The sequence below is a fragment of the Aptenodytes forsteri genome, unplaced genomic scaffold (genome assembly GCF_000699145.1).
Source record: "Aptenodytes forsteri isolate BGI_AS27 unplaced genomic scaffold, ASM69914v1 Scaffold54, whole genome shotgun sequence".
NCBI lineage: Eukaryota > Metazoa > Chordata > Aves > Sphenisciformes > Spheniscidae > Aptenodytes > Aptenodytes forsteri.
Genome location: NW_008796044.1, coordinates 15,032,439 through 15,051,916, shown reverse-complemented (window position 1 = coordinate 15,051,916; position 19,478 = coordinate 15,032,439). Strand labels below are relative to the sequence as shown.

General features: G+C 37.7%; 1 protein-coding gene across 1 annotated transcript in view; it reads left to right on the top strand.

Annotated features, from left to right (window-relative positions):
• The window catches only part of SPOCK1 (SPARC/osteonectin, cwcv and kazal like domains proteoglycan 1), a 334,606-nt gene that overhangs the window by 112,403 nt on the left and 202,725 nt on the right, over positions 1–19,478 (top strand). The window contains exons 2-3 of the mRNA XM_009285903.1: positions 2,232–2,240; positions 5,317–5,362. Coding sequence (XP_009284178.1) covers positions 2,232–2,240; positions 5,317–5,362 — 55 coding nt within the window. The remainder of the gene's footprint in view (positions 1–2,231; positions 2,241–5,316; positions 5,363–19,478) is intronic.

Below are 19,478 nucleotides of genomic sequence, written 5' to 3'. Positions count from 1 at the left end.
CTATCCCAGCCGAAACCAGGACAGAAGGATTTTCTGTGGAGTTTTTTCAGTCAGTGTCTCATTTCTGCTTGATTCATACAAATAACTTATAAGTTCGATTAATGCAACAAAATATAAATATTTGTGCACCCATTTAGCTAATGTTTGGCTCTATTTATAAACAAGAGCATCTTGCAAGAGCTTCTTTTTGACAAGTAAATAAAGTAAGTGTAGAGAGTGTCTGTGTGTTAAATTAACCATGCTTCGTTAACTCTTCCAAAATATCAAGTCTTAGGTAATAACTAAACCAAAAAGTGACAATAGAGCAGGTTTGGTGGGAATAACTGAAATATTTAAACTTCAGGAGAACAAGAAGCTCTTGTTTACTTTCTTAGTTGGTGGGGGAAAAGAGGATAAATCTGTTTGGTTTTACCATTAATTTCAGTTTTTTAACTGTATTGTTATTGTAGTGACATGGAGGGTAATGGGAGAGAAGGGCAGTCACATATTAATGTACTGGTCTTAGGGTCAGTTTCTATTTGCTAACTTTTCTGATACTACTAACAGGAAATTGTGTCAGACCCACGTCTAGTTCAAGGTTTGATTTTTGCAAATCAGAACCCAGTCTATGAATTCTGATGAATCTATGGGTTCTGATGAATGAGATTGTTGATAGTTCTGCCTGTAAGAAAGTACGAAAACTTTTGTGAGCTTTTAAACTAGCACTTTTTAATATGCACTTTGCATTCTTAGTTTACCACATGATTATTCTCTTGATTGACTTTGTTGACAGCATATCAATCTAAGTTGGTTGAATTTGACACCTATGTGTTGAATGATAAAAGACTATTTTGCTTTTGTTAAGAAATAATAATTTATTATGCATGATACGGCAAAATGGATTTGTACCACTTCAAAACATGTTTCATCTCATCTCTTGATTGCTCAAATCAAAATAATAAAAATGCAATAAAGAACTGAGGCCCAAGTCTAGCAATTTATATTTGCTTTTCTAAAATCTTTTCATTTGTTATGATCATAACTTATTTCTCAGTTAAATTTCCTGAGGGTAAAATCTTGAAGTAGGATTCCATGATGCTAACTGATGAACAGATACAGAACGGAAAAGACAGCTCCTGTCCCAAGTCTTGCAGTTGAATTAGTCAGGGGATGTCAAAAGTGAGCTGTTCTCTGATGTGAGGGACCGTCTCAGGTTATCTGCCTTGCTATCCCAGGTGGATGTCTATCCTAGGCGGGCAGGAGACTTTATAAGGGGGCGGAAAGGAATCTTGCCAAAGGCCTCATCCTGCCAGGGATGAGAATTGGGTTGGGGCTAGTTTGACAGGAGTCAGATTTCTTTTCCTGGAAGTGGAAGCTGAGTATTTACCTGTGATGTGAGACTCTGCGTCCATCAGGGACCTGGAGTCACAGGACTTGCATTAAAGCTCCGTACCGTTCCCTTCAGTGTGTTTGTGCTCTGCGAGAGGGACAGGCAAAATCTAGAGTTTGGGGTTCACGTTTATTCCTGGCTGGGTGCAGAGGCCAAGCCAATACATCACATTTATATAACACTGGGTTGAGCTAAGGGAGTCAGATCCAGTCTTGGTTTGCAGTATCAATTCTTCTCTTTTCATGCATGATTTTAGGTGTGCAGAGTCCCTTCAGTTAATTAAAAAATTGACTTAGTCCTGTGCAGCCACTGAACCATAGGCAAAACCTTCAAAGTGTGAATTCTGTGCAAGGAGAAAGGTATTTTTAAATACTTGTAAATCAAAAATATTTCTCGGTTGCTGTCATCTGTTGTATTCAAGTGGATCCATGCCTGGTTTTGCCTTCCCTTCAAAGTTCGTCAAATAAATAGTCTTTAAAGTCAGCTAGGAAAAAAAAAAAATTCATTTTCTCTTATATCAGGTATGTAACAGATGAGTATGTGGAAAAACACTTTCTGGTATTTTTGTCAGCCAAAAGGAAATGGAAGTGCCTTTTTTTGGTGCTCTACGAGAGAGAAACGTGCTAATAGAATGGCATTGGGCTAATAGCGCAGCAGGTGAAAACTGAGCCATGACAGCAAAGGTGGAAAGGTCAGAAAAGAAAGAGAGAAAATGATTTCATTTGGAGGTGAAGGTCATCTGAAATAAGTGATTTCACATTTAAAAGGCCACTGAGGAGAAAACTGATGAATGTTAACATATTTTTATATTGGTTTATTTCATTCTTTTTTCTTTTCTCATTTGTAATGCTTACGTATTCAGGAAGTTGAGGTAGGTTTTTCACTTTTAACTTGTAAATATCCATAGAGTGAATAAAAGTATTTACAACATATCACAATGCATATTATACCTTAAACTCTTACGATCAACTGTTAATATTGTCATAAATAAGATATATTGATACATGCTAATTATTAATGTGTTAATATTGTTTTATTAACATGTTAATATCAAAATGACATAATAGATTCGTTATAGCAGGCATAAGGTGGTTTAAGCACATTGGTACCTGTCCTAGTAGGAAGTTCAGAAACGCATAAATTTCTGTGCGGTAATTTTTGTCAGGAAGATATATATATATTTTGATGAATATACACCTGGAAATCAGTGTCATGTTTAGGCACTGTATATTGCTGTATCAGCATGCTGTTTTTCTGTTGGAGGAAGTTACAGTGAAATGATGGTATCCATTTGGAGATGTTAAGAGTTCCTCCTCCTAACAAAAGTCATTTCAGATTAATGTATAAATTTCAGTACCTTGCAGAGTAATAGCACAAAGCCCTGTCCATTTTGCAAGTCAGAGCTTTAGGTGGTATTTAAATGAGACATAGATTTTCTGCTCAGCCATATCTACAGGGTGAATTTCACCTTTACAGTGCCGCAACCATTCAGTTACAGTTCTTGCTGGTATCAATGCTGAAGTGAAACTCTAGTGCTGTATTTTCTGTTGTTCAATTGGCATAAGTTACTTTGAACTGCTATTGACCGCATTGCTCTAATGTGTGTATAGTCATTATTTACTCCTATAAATAATAATGAGTTTTATATATTGAAAATCTCAAAGGTTTTCTCTATTCTACTTTTTAGGTGGTTTTTTCCGTATTTTTCCTTATGTATTTTCCAATGTTATCATACTGTAGTTTCAGGCATACTCTAAAATAAATTTAGTTTCCATTTTCAAAAAGGAATACTAAACAGATCTGCATAAAGGAGAAAAAGAGAAGGAATATGTTTACAGAAGAGATGAGTGTTTTGTAGGTTTTTGTGTGAGGAAGGTGCATTTTCTGTAAAATATTCCTTTGACACTGAAATTGAGATAAACCCCTTTTCCAATCTTTATTTCAAAACTGGTTCCGTATGCCAACAGCATAAGAAATCTTCCTTGGGATTTGAATTATTTAACAGTTTCTGATGCTGAAAACCCAGCAGCAAAGCAACACCTAGGAAAAAATGTAAGCAGGCAAAAAAAGAATATTTTGTTGCTGGAAAAGAATTATTCTGCTCAAAAAGCTTAAAACCCAACACATTCTGAAAAGTGATTAATGCTTGATGAATTTAGCAGTACCTCATAGTCGATTACAAAGCACTGTATAACAATGAGGGGGGGGTGTATTAACAAAGCTGTGGAATTCAAAGGCAAGTCTGTGGTTCTATTTCTGGTGCCAAACCCCGTACTTCTGAAGAAAAAGTACAGATACTTTTGATGTATCTGAAATAAATTATGAATAATAATCCTTGCTGTTATTGTGGAACATCGTCACTGTCCATGAAGGCAGTATAGACACCGAGCATGAATATACTTGGAGAAAGAAAATACATTTCCTCCTGATAGTCATGCAGAATTACATCCAGCCCCCTTCATTACAGCGAGCATTCGCCCGTCCTTGCCTGCCCCCAGAGCAGGCAGAGAACAGGGTAGCGGTCCACAGGTCTCCACGCTGTAAGCGTTAGTATTTTCTGCTTCTCATGCTGGCCGTAGCGTTCAGAAAGGAAAGCACTACCGTAAGGTGCATCTCCTGGTGTCCAGTGGGGGCATGGAGAGTCCCCACTCCTCCTGTAACAGCCCCGTGGGCTGTTCTGAACCCAGAAAGTAAGACATGCTGGCTTTCAAGTCTCCAAAATGTTCCAAGTTAGGGCGATTGGGTAGCATGAAAGCATGTGAAATTCGGTGTACTGGAGATAAATGGTAAGCAAAGCCGTATCGAAGAAATAATTTAGGTGTCTTATTCACACTGATGGGTTTTCAGTTACCCTCCTGGCAGGAAAAAGAAATCTAGGTGTCATTCTGGACAGCTTGATAAAGACATCTCTTCGGTGGCAGCCCTCAAGAAATGAATATAGAATACCGGATGTATTAAAAAGGAAATAAAGATTAATATGCAGAAAAATATCACAGCGTTATAGAAATCTTCCACACTTCCTCATTTCAAATACATTATTCTGTTGTTATCACTTCCTCTCAAAGCGGACACAAGAGAGAGATACAGAATATGCTGAAACTAAATATAACAGTTGGGCTTGAATCCCAGTTCTTCAGGACTAGGGTGGATGGCACTCTGAAGTGGGGGAAACTTTGCCTTCCAGTAAATATTCGCTAAGTACATAGAATACAAATTGATCCGACACACAGAAGAGTTTGCCACTCTTTCTGCAGAGAGACTCGTTTGCAACAGTATAATCCTTCGGCCAGGCACTCTGACAGTTCCCACCTTCTCCATTTTAAAGTCCAGTCAGAATTCTGTAAAACAGAACCACAAGACTCACAGCAGAATAATATCTTTACATCAGATTTAAGAAGATTTTAAAAATTTAATAGTGGGAACAGTGACAAAAGTATTCACTGCGAGTGCTCCGGGATGTTATTGTACTTTAAGTATAAAGTTTACGGTATTATTGCTGTATTTCTGTACCTTCGCAATGGTGTGATATACGTGTCCAAATGAATATAAGTATTTTTGGATTTACTTTGCTGACCTTTCAGCACACCAGGATGATGTAGATCATGTTATGTTATCTGAACAATGTGCTCTTATCTTTGTTATCAAAAGTTGTAGACGGATATGAAACAATACAGAGTTATCAGAAAATATTTAATAATGGGCATACTTTGAAAAACAATTCAGAAGAAAAATTCAAGGTGCTGAATCCAAGGAATTTTTTATTCTTTCATTTCTAACCTGCATTTATTACTCTTTAGGAGACAGCCTATTGATAGTCTTACCTGATTTGGGCTAAATATGTTAGGATCAAAAGATGAGTTGATTCATTTGTAGTTTAGTTATGTAAAATTGTACTGAAAAGACTGATTATATCTTTCCTGAGTTTCCTTTTTTTCCTCCCCATTTAGGATGATTATTTCAGAAACTGGAATCCAAACAAGCCTTTTGATCAAGGTAAAGTTAGTACCCGTTTTGTGGTTGTCTTCTGCTATTTTGTGATATCCCCATATACTTTATGCCTTTCTTCCTCCGTCTGTCCCACGCATTAGTGAAGAGCTATATTCATACTTACATCTCATTCCCAATTTAGTCACAGCTTGAGGTGGTTTATGTATAAAGGTTTGACTCATCTCTGTATTTTTCAGCCATGTTTTTTAATCCCCAACCATTCCAGTTTATATTCAATGATGATATATATGCTTAGAAAGGTTCTCTGTAACCATGAATCTCAGTCTAACATGCAATTTAAAATGGGTATCTTCATGTATGTTTTCCTCCATGTTAAAAACTTTGCTAAATGAATGTCATAAATTCAATTACTGCATTTCCTAACACTTAAGGGGCCATGCTGTAACGTAAGAATTTCTGGGCTGGTTTTCACAAGAAATGTGTGTTGTGTGTATGCTGCTGATTCAGATACAGATTCTGTAAATGACATTTTGCACTTTGTCTTGGTGAGTTGTTAAGTTATGGCAGTACTTCAACAATTTCCAGGCCAGCCACCAAAGGATAGGAAAAAACAATAAAAAATATTCTAATTGTTGTGTCCAGAATAGCACTGGAAACAACAGCCATGCCAGGAAAAAGAACTTCAAATTGACAATTTAAAAGAGATCTCAGATAGCAACTCTGCATCAAGCATTCTCTGCTTGGTGTTCATAGCTAGCAACAAACTTTTCAGATGGGATGGTAAGAGACGTTCATTCTAAATACCATAGATGAACATCGCTGGAAACGCTAGTAGCCCTGAAGTTGCTAGGTGTGGTGGGTTGTATTTGATAGTTAATGCCTCGTCAGTAAAAAACACTGTATGCAAAGAAATCTCAGCAGTCCATCCTCTGAAAGACAGATACAATAGTAGTGCAAGCTGATGGCATGCCGTAATTTTGTCCTTCAAATCAGAATGCTTTATTTCAACTTTGCTATTTGTTATATTTGTCACTCTGATACTAAGATTCTGTAACATTCTATACTGGAGCACCCTCAAAAAGTGTAATACGAAACCATTCGGGTCATATTTTATTATTTCTTAAAGCTTTCTAGGATGTACTTTTTTCAGGACAAATGTTAAAAATTACATTTTGCACAGCTTCTTTTGATTTGGTAGAACCAGTTATCAGCTGTTTGAGTTGTGGAGGATAACAACACACAATATAAAGCACAGGTCGGTTAGCTTCTCTGCTTTTTGACAGTTGCTCATTTTTCTTGTTTGTAACGTTCAGTGAAGCTCATATAACTCCTGCTTGAGAACACATATGAGGCGAGGATATTACAGCTGTAAAATTACAGGTAGATGGTAGACTTTTTCCATTCCATTTTAAGGCATTTTTAGGATCCTGGATTTCTTAGACTACCTTTGGTTCATTATTCAACATCATGCCTCTTAAATTGCAGAACGCCAGTGTCCTAGAATTTTACTCAAAATGGTATTCTATAAGTTTCAATCTACTTCTGCTCTGAAATTTGTAGGGATTTTAAAAGATGTTATCTGAAAGTCACTTAGAAAGGAAAGATCATATACATGGTAACTACAATACAAATGAATTTCAGTCATGTAGATCCATTGCACAGTCCTCTCTTTTGGATCCTGTGTTCAAAGTCAGCAGCATTCACGCAGAGTGTGAGACTTCCATTGCCCTTCAGAATGTGAATATATAATTACTGTGATTTTACATTCAGAAAAGGTATTCCTGCAAGCAAATTACTTAGGCAAATTATTGAGCAGGCAGATAGCTTTTTGTTGCGTTTTGCTTTGTTTTTAAAAATGAGTTCATTGTCAAACAGTCACAATGTGGTACACAGAGGGAACAAGAAACTGGAAATAACATGGCCTTCTCCAAGCATGACTTATCTCTGGTGTCACTGGGATGTAACCAGCGGAAAATGGTTAAAGAATAGTAGATAATATCAATGTTGCATAATTGCAGGAGGTGCCCAATAGTTAAGTTAGTTACTAATTTTTTAATAACTGCTTAAAAAAAAGAAAAAGCAAGTCATGCTACAGAAAAAACATTTTTATGCCTCTAGAAATCAAATATTATGAAATTATACTTGTGAATCATACCACAAATGAGAAGAAAGAGTGAATCAGTTAAGAAAGAGAAGGAAAGGCATGAACAAATGAATGAAGGGGTAACTAGATAAATGACAGGTCAGTGGAGGAGATGAAACCACAATGCTTTCTTTATTTGCTTTCAATTTGAGTTTTGGCTGTCATTTATTTTACAAACAGGAGACATAAAAAGGAGCAGCTTTGCTGATCAGAGATGTGAATTTTCGAAATTGCTAAAGTGTTTAGGAAGAAAATACCCATTGGAAGTCTCTGAAGGTGCTTTTAAAAATGTCCCTTTACATCTATTTCTGTATTTCATTGCCAAACATGTTCCTTGTATTGTCTGTAGGTAGCTCCCAGGAATGTCATTGGGGGCTTGTACATGTTAGAGCTGAAGAGCATAGATTCTCTGTCTTTTTGGGAATGGAACTTCAGTGTCAAAGGAAAGGGAAAGATGATGTTTTTGTCAAGGCATATATCCACAGAGAGATTTTCAAAGGCATTTGAGGCATTTAGGATTACAAATCCTATTGACTTCAAATGGAACTTATGCTCCTACCACTTTTAGAGGCCTTGTGACCCTCTGTCTTCCCAAGAGGAAAACCAAAAAGGTAAATTCTGGCAAAATATTGCAAAAAGATTTTGAACTGACAAGCTTTAAAACTGTCTTGTTCATTGTGTTACTGAGATGTCTGACTCTGGGCAAAAACACAAGTCGTTTTAGAGAATCTGAAATCACACGTGGATACCTTGAAGCGATACAACAGTTGTACATCTGTTAAAGATTCCCGTCTCTTTACAAAGGAAAGGATCGTTTCTCTTTCAGTGTAAAATCTCTCCAAGACTATGGATAGTCTGTCGTCAGAAGGCAGAGCGCAGACTAGGCGATGCAGTCTGAGCGTGATACTCCGCCTTGCACCGAGATCTGTGCACTGCTTTTGTCTCATTTGAATCTTGCAAATGGGTTTTATCTGGCCAATAGGTCATTCTTTTTGGCAAAGAGCCCACTACTCTTGGCCGTGATAAAATTCACCCTGACTAGAACGTTAAAATAGCCACTCGTACCTTTCTACAGAGATTTCTTACACAAAAAAATTACCTTAGAAAACTGATGCTTCGTTTAGTTACCTATACACAGAGCATGTGAGCCTTTAGCCACTGACCCCTACATTGTTGCCACCCAAAAAATGAAAAGAAGAGAAATCACATCATGTTGCTGCTTTGGGCCTTATGAATCAGATGCTGACAAGACTAATCCTCAGATTATATATACATATAGGTATATATGTGTGTAAATGTATACATACTATATACATGTGTATATAGAGAGAGTACCATTTTAATAGGAAGTGCTGAGACAAAGGAAGGAAGGAATGCTTTCTTGCTCTTTTTCAGGTGTTTTCCACTGCAGGTTTAATTTCTGTCATTTTCCACGCAGAGAAAATGGAATAGTCAGAAGAATTTGTCCTAGACATTTTATGTGGTGCAAGCTGCAAGAAAATTGTTTAATCTGTCTTTAGTCTTTACTTCTCCATCCTCCCTGCCCTCACATTTTTTTCCAATGTTGTTCCTTTTGGATTTGGGGTGTTTAAATGCCCACTATGCTCTTGTGTGATTTTGTAGATAGAAAAGCTTTTATTTTGTATTCTTTGGGATTCTTGTATCCAGACAGCCTGTGCAGATCCTGCGGTAAGGAGCCCTAGCTTGCGCCTCTAAACTCAGTAGCAGCTCTGTGTTCTCACCACACAATTGTTATTTTGAGAGATAACCCAAAGGCAAATTTTAACCTCACAACACGAAGGTTCTTCCTACAGTGACTGAAGAGAAAAAACTCCGGTGGGTGAATGAAAACAGACAACCGCCTCTCTCCCTGGGTTGTATGGGAAATCTGAGTCTAGCATCACTAAGCTAAAGCTAACTTGTGTGAATACCCACTCTTTGGGACAGATTTGCAAGTTTTTAATGTTTAAAATCTACTTCTCAATTCTAAATCTAAAATCACGTTTGAATATTCTAATTGTGAAGACTTTATATGGAAGCCAGACTGTAGAATCGCGATGAAGGAGCTGGGAGGGCAGGGCTTAGAAGTAACTGAAGGTGGCTAGTACCTGCGAGAAGTGATCTCGCAAAGGCAGCTGGAGGACTCAGTATGTTTAACAGAGTTAAAAACCAACAGTAGTCAGAGGTTTTGAAAATCAGCAGAGTTCTGCTTCTAGGCTTGTACTTCATTTGCAATCTTTTAAAGAAGAGTCTACTGGGTCCAACCAACTCTATATTCTTTTCTATAAAAAAGCTAGCTTTATTCAGCAGATTGAATTATTTAATTATGCATTTAAAAACAATAGCAGTGTAATCAAGCTGTCTGCTTTCTCCTTGCAATGCAGAGAGAAATATCGGCATGTATGTCTCAGGAAAAGAAATACCTTGTTTTGTCAAAAAGCATACATGACTTTCACTGAAACGACCCCTAGGGACTCACACGAGGTATCTTTGCGTAACATGCCTTTTCAAGGGAAGTCAACTTGAATGGTTCAACTGCGTCTCGGAGGGTACTTGAGTGATCAGAATTTATTTTTAGCCTAGCTACCAGCCCAGCTTTTTATTCGTCTTAAACCCAGGAGAAACCAATACAGAGGTGAGCATCTTGCCAACTGAGCCAAGCTAACGAGGCATTCGGACTGCAGAAGGCAGAAGAGCGTATAGCCTGAAAATGATTGCTAGTCATTAATATTGAACTCAATTCTGTCAGAGTTGCAGAAGCCAGAAAGCAGAAGAGTGGAAGGGGCAAGTTAGTCAGGATTTTAAAATATGAATCAAAGGGTTGGGTTTTTTTTTTCTGACAAGGTCATTTGAGAGTTCTTAAGAAGCTTGACAGCTAACTTGACATACTTTCGTAGTCTTCTCCATCTACATTGGAGAAAGAAGAGAGGGAATTGGGGAAAAAGTTTAGCGTTAACATTCTCAAGTCAGAGATTTTGGTATGGTAATTAAACGTGTCTGATATTCTGCACCTGTTCAGACTTGCCAGAAAATTAACTCATTAAGACTTTATGTATTATTATAAGTGAAAACTGCTAAATAAAAACATGTTTGTTATTGAAAATTTCTGCTAAAAGCCACCTCTCAATAGCTGTAGTAAATTCTACAGACAAATGGATGTTACTAATTTTTATGGTAAGATGCACAAATAAAGAGTACATTTTGTTAGGTTTAAAGTTGCTGGAAACAGTTTGGAATGGTGTCCAATTTGCTTGCCATATGTTTTTTTTTAAAGCATCATTACGCAGAACATAGGAACTGTGGAGGTAACGGGATGCACTTTGTATTGCAGATACATAAGCTCTGAATCCAAAAATGTTTAGACCATTGAGCTGCCATTATTATTAACAGCAAGGCTATGGAAGGACACAGTAAGAGGGGGAAAAAAACTCGATTCTTCTGTAGTGCTGAACTTTTTCCCAAAGCTATGCCTACAACCATCCACTGAGCTGTGGAATTGTCTGTTCAAGTAGGTGCGAGTCTCATCCTTTCCATTTTGATTGTGACGCTGGCAGATGATTGCAGTGGACTGAGCTGGCCTGAGTCTCCTATCCTGACCCTGCCTCCTGCACTGGGGCAAAGGGACTGGCTAGAAACGGAATTTTACCCATGACTGGTAACAGAAGATACCAAGTGTTCCAAGCTGCTGGACTTCTCAGGAAAAGAAGCTCCTGATTAGAAATAGTCCGAAATTTCCCCCTTGTCTTCCAGCCTTTGTCTTTATTTTCACCGTCTTTATTTCCAGTCCTCTTCCCGGTAACTGAGAAATCTGGACAGGGATATTACTTCTCAGGGCTTTCATTATCTGCCCTGGGCAGGGGGGATAAAGAAAAAAATTCCAAAATCCCTATTCCACTGTACTGCGTGAAAATCTTCATCTGCCTGAATCAGACGTGTCAATGACTGACTGTAATGTCAGAAATGCTTGTGTAGACTCGACTATCGTTATTAATTACAGACATGAACTCTCTATCATTTCAAAGAATTCCCCTTGAGCACTAATGAAAGTCTGAACTGGCAAAATACCCTCACTTTTGAAGAGGAAACACTGCTTTTGAATGGATTGCAGCCTCCAGCATAGCATAGCCTATGACTTTCACAGTCCAGCAGCCCCATGGAAGTGAATTTGTCAAATTTAGAGCTTTATATCTAGAGATGGATGTATTGGTATTCATGCTTCCTCTCCTTCTGCATTGAATTGTACCTATTTCTTTCCAGCATCTAACTGGCAAATCCAGACTCCAGAAATGGCCTCCTGCAGCTGTGCAGAATGAAGTTTGCTAAAATTCATAAGCCTTCCAAAATAAAAAGGATGATAATAGGAAGCCTGTGATGCAGGATGAAAATCATAGAACCTAGAATTATTTTTGAACATGTAATTTTCTGTTAGCCCAGTTAAGATGTTCTTTGAGAAAAGCCTGAATAAATTCCTTTCAGAGAGTTGTTTAGTACTGTACACATCTCTAGCCACAAATATATGTTAGTTTTATAATAAATGTTTTCTATTACTGTGCCTCAGATGGCAGATTTCAATTGAATAACTTATTTTGCAATTTATTTTTTGCCTGTGGTCGAATTAGTTTTAGAGGCTTATTCATAGGACAACTGCACATGAATTATGTTTGTAAATCTTTAGTAAATCAGTACAATTTTAAAACATGCTAACTGAATCAACAGAAAACAATAGCTGAGATGCAGCACATGAAATACACTATCTTCCATCAGATGCATTTCAAGCACATGTGGCTCCTTATGTCCTCCAAGCAGATGCATGTGGTTCTTTTTGTGTGCTAGAAGCATAACACTAATTCCTTATAAGCTTGTGAGCAACCAATTTTGTCATTAAATATGGCATCAGAAGTGACAGAGATGGGGTCCCTGTCTGTGACTGTTTTATGGCTGATGTGCTTTGAACTGAGACAATGATTGATAGGTTGCTTGTCTATAATTTTATTAGCACTTGGGGAGCACTTGTTAGTTTTCTCAATAATGGTGCTGGCTTTCTTTTAATATCTCTTACTTCATTGACTATGAAGCCGACATGATTTTTAAAGGGAAATTCATGCTTCCCCATGCTCATCCGGCTCCCACTGAAGTAAATACATCTTTGGGAATATCACAGGGCCCAACCCTGCTCTCATTGACATCACTTGCTGAGCAGGGGTCTCCTTCCCTTTGCTTCAGTTCAATATATAGGAGTTCATTTTTGGAAACCTACCTAAACCTTTAAAAATGAAGTGTGTTTGGAAAATACACGCCTGCAAAGCTTCCTTCCTTATTTGCTGTGAGAGAGACCCCCAGTGTATTATTCAAACTAGCTGCTTCGGTTTGTATTCTGATTTAACTAGGCCAAACCAATCAGGGCAAAGTCTCCAGCTTTGAAATATTATTTGACTTAAATATTGGATGGCATCGCAGTAGATTTATACTGCATGTCAGAGTGAGTTTTAAATCACTAGTCAGTCAGAAGAGTAATTTGCACAGTATTTAAACATGTTTATATGCTTGTGAGTTAATAGGTGATTACTAACTGTCATTTGATTCTAACTGAAAAACAGGAGCTCCTGTGGAGAATGAAAGTAGAAGGCAGAGTGACAATGGCCATAAAAAGGCGTAATGCAGAATTTTTAGGAAGAGAAGAACATCAAAATAAAGACAAGTTATTTCAACATCAAATTTCAGTAAACTGAGAATTGGTAAGAAATTAGAGAAAGAAAAATTAGGAGAATTGGCATTTCCTCAATGTAAAGGGCACAAACACGAATTATCCAAAAGCCAAGAGCTTGGTTAATGATAAGGCTCTTAGTGACTGCAGTGGCAAGAAGTTACATAAAGAAAGTGCAACTAGGCTGAACTCTTAAGGGAGTGCAAACGGTAGCCCTAAACTCAGAAAGCCAAGTATAAAATGACATGTTTCGGCAAGGATTTAAGAATAACAATTTTTTACAAGTGTATTAGAAGGAAAAGAAAAATCAAGAAAAATGATGGCTCGCAGCTCAGTGGAGAGAGACGCTTATATGGAGGCATTGCTGAGAAGGCCAAAGCATCATTACCTATCTTTGCTTTGGCTTTCACTTAAAAGGTCAGCTGTGACCAGGTGGCTATCGTAATTAATATCTTCAGCTGAAGTGTGAGATTCTGGATTAGGGAAAGAACAGGCTTGAGTAAATTAGATGTTAGCAAATCAGCTGGAATTGATTTAAGGTTTAAGTGAATTGGCTGAAATAATTTTAAAGATACTAAAACTTATCTTTGAAAATTTATGGCATTGTAGAAGACTGGGAAAGGACAAGCAGCATGCATATTTTTTAAAGTTAGAGAAAGGAAGAAAATGGGAAATTATATCCCGTGAGTTGAACCTGAAATCCTGAAAAAAAAGTACTGGAATAAATATTAAAGCAAATATTTGTTAGTATCAAGAAGATAAGGGGATGAATAAAGCTGGTATGGATGTCAAACTAAACTAATTTTCTTCTGTGACATTTACAGGCCTTGAGACTCAGGGGTAAGCTTGCAGTATCACATATCTTGACTTTGATATTTTGACATTGGCTTACGTTACTGTCTTATAAACAAGTTAAAGAAATATTGTCTAAAAGAAATAATTATGAGATGGATACAAAATCAATTGGAAAACTACATTCTGGTAGTAGCTGTTAATGTTTCAATGTCAGGCTGGAAGGATAAATTGAGTAGAGTTCCTCTGTGATATATTTTGGGTCCGGTATTATTCACCATTTTCATTAAATTGTAGATCTTGAAATTAGTATGCTCATTAAATGTAGCACAGCAATAAAATTCACAGTCGCCTTAAGAAATTAAAGAAATGGCCTGAAAACAAAGGGTAAAGTTCAGTCTGGGCAGATGCAAAGTTCTGTACTCCGGTAAGAATAATACTGTGCACAAAACAGAATGAAAAACAATTGGATAGTAATAAATTCAGAGAAAAAGGGTAGGGGATTACAATGGATTACAAATAGAACATGAGTCAACAATGTCATTCTGTTGCAAAAAAGGCAAATGTTGCACTGGCATGTGTAACTATGAGTAATCCTTCGGCCCTAGTCAGCGCCAGTAAGACCTTGGCTGGAATACATTGTCCAGATTTGAGTACCAGGCTCCTAGAATAGTATGAATCAACTGGAAAGTACCCAGGGAAAAGTAACAGAGATGAGCAGAGTTGCAGAAAATATACTCTGCGGAGAAAGGCTGAAAGAGGGGAGCACCTCCTCTGTGGAGAGAAAACAAACAAACAAAGCAACAACAACAAAACCAAAACAACCCACAAATCCTATTTTCAAATAAACAAAATTAACTTCAAAGTGGAGGAATTGTTCTCTGTCTGTTGTGGATACAACAAGGAGCAATATGTTTACATTGCAGCAAAGAAGATTAATTTTAGCCTTTGTAATGACAGCAATGCTTAAGCATTGGGAGAGGTATTTTAAAGAGGATGTAGAGTGTCTGTCTTTGAAGGTGTTCTGAAACATGTTAGATAAATGTCTTGCAGATAATGACACATTGATAGCTGATCTAGCTATGGAGAAGGGGAATGGAATCAACATCCTTCCCAGAATTGCCATTCTAGCACTGTGATTCAGTGATTGTATTTTGATTAATGGAAACCAGCTAATTTCATTGAAAGCACAGAAGTAATGCTGAAGAAGGTATTTCTCAAAATAGATTTCCAGTCAAAGCAAAGAAGGGAAAATAAATGAATCGGTATCCTTGACAGACATTTTGGCACCACCTGAAAAAATACAGGATCTTATTTGACGGGAGTAATGTGCATAAACTTCAAGACAGATACTAACCATGGTTGTCACGGGCTTGCAAACCTCCATGAATGTAAACAGGGACTGGCAAAAGGCAGGCCGTTTTCTCTGACTGCTTCTTCCTCTCACTTGCTTTCAAATACAGAGTCAGGAGGACTTCCTATGGATGATTGTGTACTTGGATATTAGTGGGGGGGTTTGTCCAGGCAGGAATAAAGGTCATGATCTAACCCTAAGGTTAAAGATTTGGATGAAAATCAGTTAACTGTTCTCTTTCAATTCATTAGATAAAACATGACAATGCACGTGTATTTAGGAATTAAATCTCCTTCTGCTATAAACCTAAGTGCCCAGGTCATCAAAACACTAATTGAATCACAGCTATTTTTCTTCCTGTTCTTACTGCTTCAGATTAAACATATTTGCATAAAATAATATTATTTCTGCTCTAATCTGGTTGCTTGCATTCTAGGTTTGCAGTCCTTGGTCATTTGGAAAGTTACTTTAATCTACAAAATGGTGCTAAGCAGTACACAGCAAGATGAATAAAAAAAGTTTTCATATGTATTCTGGTGGTGTTCTGCACTAAAAAGTTCGCTAAGCATAGTATGTTGAAAATTAGTATCAGTTTGGTAAGCATTGTTTTGCCATTTAATCATGTTCTGTCTTTTCTGTCTGTGTCCTCTGGTTGCAATATACCAATGGACCTTGCTATCGGTATGTGTCTCTGTGTTGCCAGTTATTGCCCAACAGCTTTCTTTAAAGGTCTTGTCGACTTTTTGTCTTTGTCTTTAAAGTGTAGGGACCAGAAAGCTGTATCTGAAGACCAGAGTTTGACTTCCACTGTCTTTCTTGGAACCTCTCTTTGAGGATTTGATCAGTTTTGTCTCGGGGAGAGACTTGTTATCTTATATATGTGCAACCCTGCAGTGCCTCTTTAGCCGTACGAGAGGGATGCATACAGATGAAGTGCTGCCCCAAAATCTGGAACTATCATGTTCACTTTAACCACAAAACAAGACAGTAGAATCAAATCTGTAATGTAAGTAGGTTCTGTTCCTGGGGTAGCTTTAATTTATAAGCTGAGCAATTGAGTCGCTTAGTCCCCCACTTGCCATCTTATCCTTAACAACAGATAAACAGAACTCTGTGATAAATGGATGTACAGATAAGCAATCCTAGGGATCATTGCACATTACATCAATCTTTAATGCAATGTAAGTAAGCATTATTGTAATTATCTTAACGTGATACATCAGTGTGTTCACGGAGTTTCTCCTTTCTTTTAATTGCTGGGGGTTAAAAAAAAAAATCAGAAAATGCATGCAGTAGTCTCTAAGAGCAAGTGTATCTTTGCTGTGGAGGCTCCAGCATCTAAGCCTGTTTCTCTGTTCAGTGGGGACCTTTGTAATGACCTTTCATATTTAAAACCAAGCAATGCAACGTTGCTGACACAGGCTGCAGAAGTCTGCAAAACTGAGAAAGGGAAGAACCCCTGCTATTCATAGTGTTAAATACAGACATCTAAGAAAAAATGTGTCTGCTTCTCTCTCAGTAGACCATAAAGCTACTTAAGGCATCAGTGGTAGCTAAAAAAACGTAGCCATGAGTTGTTAATTCTGTTCTGAACTCTAACACTAATAATTTTTACAGTTATAGTAAATTCACTGTAACCCATAGGACCTATTTATCCTCAAAATCCAGATTATTTTTAGCTATCTCAAAGGAGAGCATGGTGCAATAATTGTGTACTTCTTCTGTAAGTAACATTTCCATCTTTGATTTTATCAGTCATCACCACCTTGCATCCTTGACATTAATGGCAGAACTGCAAAATGTCCATTCTTCTGTAGGTGCCAATGCATTTGTTTCTCTCCCTTCTTCCTGGTTTTTCTACAATTTGCCTGACATACAAGTGGTACAAGAGTCACATGATGATTGTCTGCAGTACGCCCTTAGAAAGGCATTATTTTTTTATTTTTATTAGTTTTTCAAGTAGCAGTGTTCTTTTTGAATTTAAGCTTCTCAGCACCCCTTCACTGTGGTGAATAGCCACAGTGAATATCCAGCTGATAGCCATTTCACGGCATCATTTTCACCAAAAGCCAAATGCTTCATGCATTCATCCTCCAGGTTGTCTTTGTTAACTGTCTATCTTCCACAATTGCTTACTTCAATAAGCTCAAGTTACTTCAATAGCCTTGAGTGTTTAAAAACCTGCACTTAATTATGTGAGGGTTTTCTTAAATCTTGGGAGATTTTCCGGTTGCTGACATAAAAATGCAAGGTTAAAAGACGAGCGTATCTCCAGCAATACTGAGACTGTCTGGTCCTTCTGCATGCACTGCGCATCAAGGGGAAGACTGCTTCTTCTGACCCTTCAAATTGCACATTTGCATGAGTGTCAGCTAAAATCTGACATTCATGATAGAACCTGAAAACTTCTCCGCAATCACACTTTTCTTTGTTTCTTTTTTTGTTTGTTTGTTTTGTTTTTTTTCTTACTAGCATGGTAAGAAAACATCCTATATCTGAATGTCCACTCTGGCTGACAACTTTTATACAGGTCAAACCATCTGAAGTATCCAAGTAAAACCATGAAAAGCCATGTTCAAGTAAAGCCGTGAAAAGCACAAGTCTATTTGAAAAATACCAGCAGGACCTTAACGTAGATGATACGTCCCAGTATCAGAAACATAACTATATTGGTTTTGGTAGTTTAGAGCATAAAGATCTTGAGTTATTACTTTTAATCTTTAGATACTTCCTCAATAGAACTCCTAAATATGCCATTGCTATGTGCTGGTTATAGGCCATACTTAGTTGTTCTCATTCCTAGTTGCTTAACTTTGCCCCTGGCTTCATCATTATTTTATTGAAAGAAATGTGACTTGATATTTAGGCAAACATTTTGCATTTTCTTTATGTTTCTCCTTCTGAGCTGCTTTTTCATAAAGTGGCACTTCTAGTGTATTTTCCTACACAGGACTGTGCCAGTAACATTTTTCCGATGCCTATAAATAAATTAAGTATACTGTGGCTTGAAAGAGAAATTGCTATCAGCTGGTGTTCCACTACCTACAAAACATTTTATCTTCTTTCAGTTTCTATTACTTTGTTCCCCCTTGACTTTGTATAGGAAGTTGTATTCCCTGTTAGTGTCATGTGGTGCATTTGTGTGTAGCATGCTTGATGTATGGAACTATTGCAAATACCTAGTGCGGATAGCTCAGCTTTTGAAATTGCACTGAAGATGAACTTTTTGACAGATGGAGCTGTTGATACGATTTGGAAATAGGCCTGTTTGTATCAGTCAGTCAGGTAGTCCATTTTTCAAAATGGAAAAAAATAAAGGTTTGAGATGAAAGAGGAGAGAGAGGCCACCCATGGGAGCAGAGGCCATCCAGTGGGAGCAGAGAGCTTGAGCCCAAAAGGAGGAATGCACTCGAGAGCTATATATGTTGGTTTTATGACAATACAACAAATAAATTCCTTTTCACAGGCTGCACTTTTAAACAGAACATAGTTGCTTAACTTCATCTCATCTGCACAGTTATCCAAAAGCCAGATGCCTAACCTGAGGTAATTGTCCATTTTGTCTTTGTAGCAGACACTGAAATAAGCGTTTCAGATTAGGAAGCCACTTTGAGGTCTAGCTAAGACTAATTAACTTTCAGAAGGCTAAAGTTAGATGGAATCAGACATTGCACAGATCCTGTCCAGGAAGGCAAGATGCATATGGGGACCTCTTCTAGACACTGTGATGTCAGCTTCCCCAGAGAAGAAGAGGTCAAAAGCACAATGGTTGTTAAATTTATGAGGATCCTGTCCCAGTTCTGAAGCTCAAATTGAGTGAATTTTATGCTTGAGACTACTTCTGTGTTTTGTGGAAGAGATGGTGCAGTCCAGGAGAGAAGTTGTGCAGGTTATTGTTGCAGTTCATTACATGACCTCCCCGTTTTGCAGGAGGGATGCTGCGGTCCAGGAGAGTCGGGTGGATTAGCGTGGTGGTACCAACTATGCTGTGCATAGTCTTGGTGTAGGGCCCTCGATTCTTCTCAGTTTCCTGCATTCCCCTTTCTTCTGGCTTCCCTCCAGAGTCTCTTCCCCCTGAGACTCCCCAAAAATTCTTTGGTTCCTTTCGTTATAGGATGGGATAGACAATACCTCCTTAGCAACTGCTCCATTTTCTGATTTGCTGTTG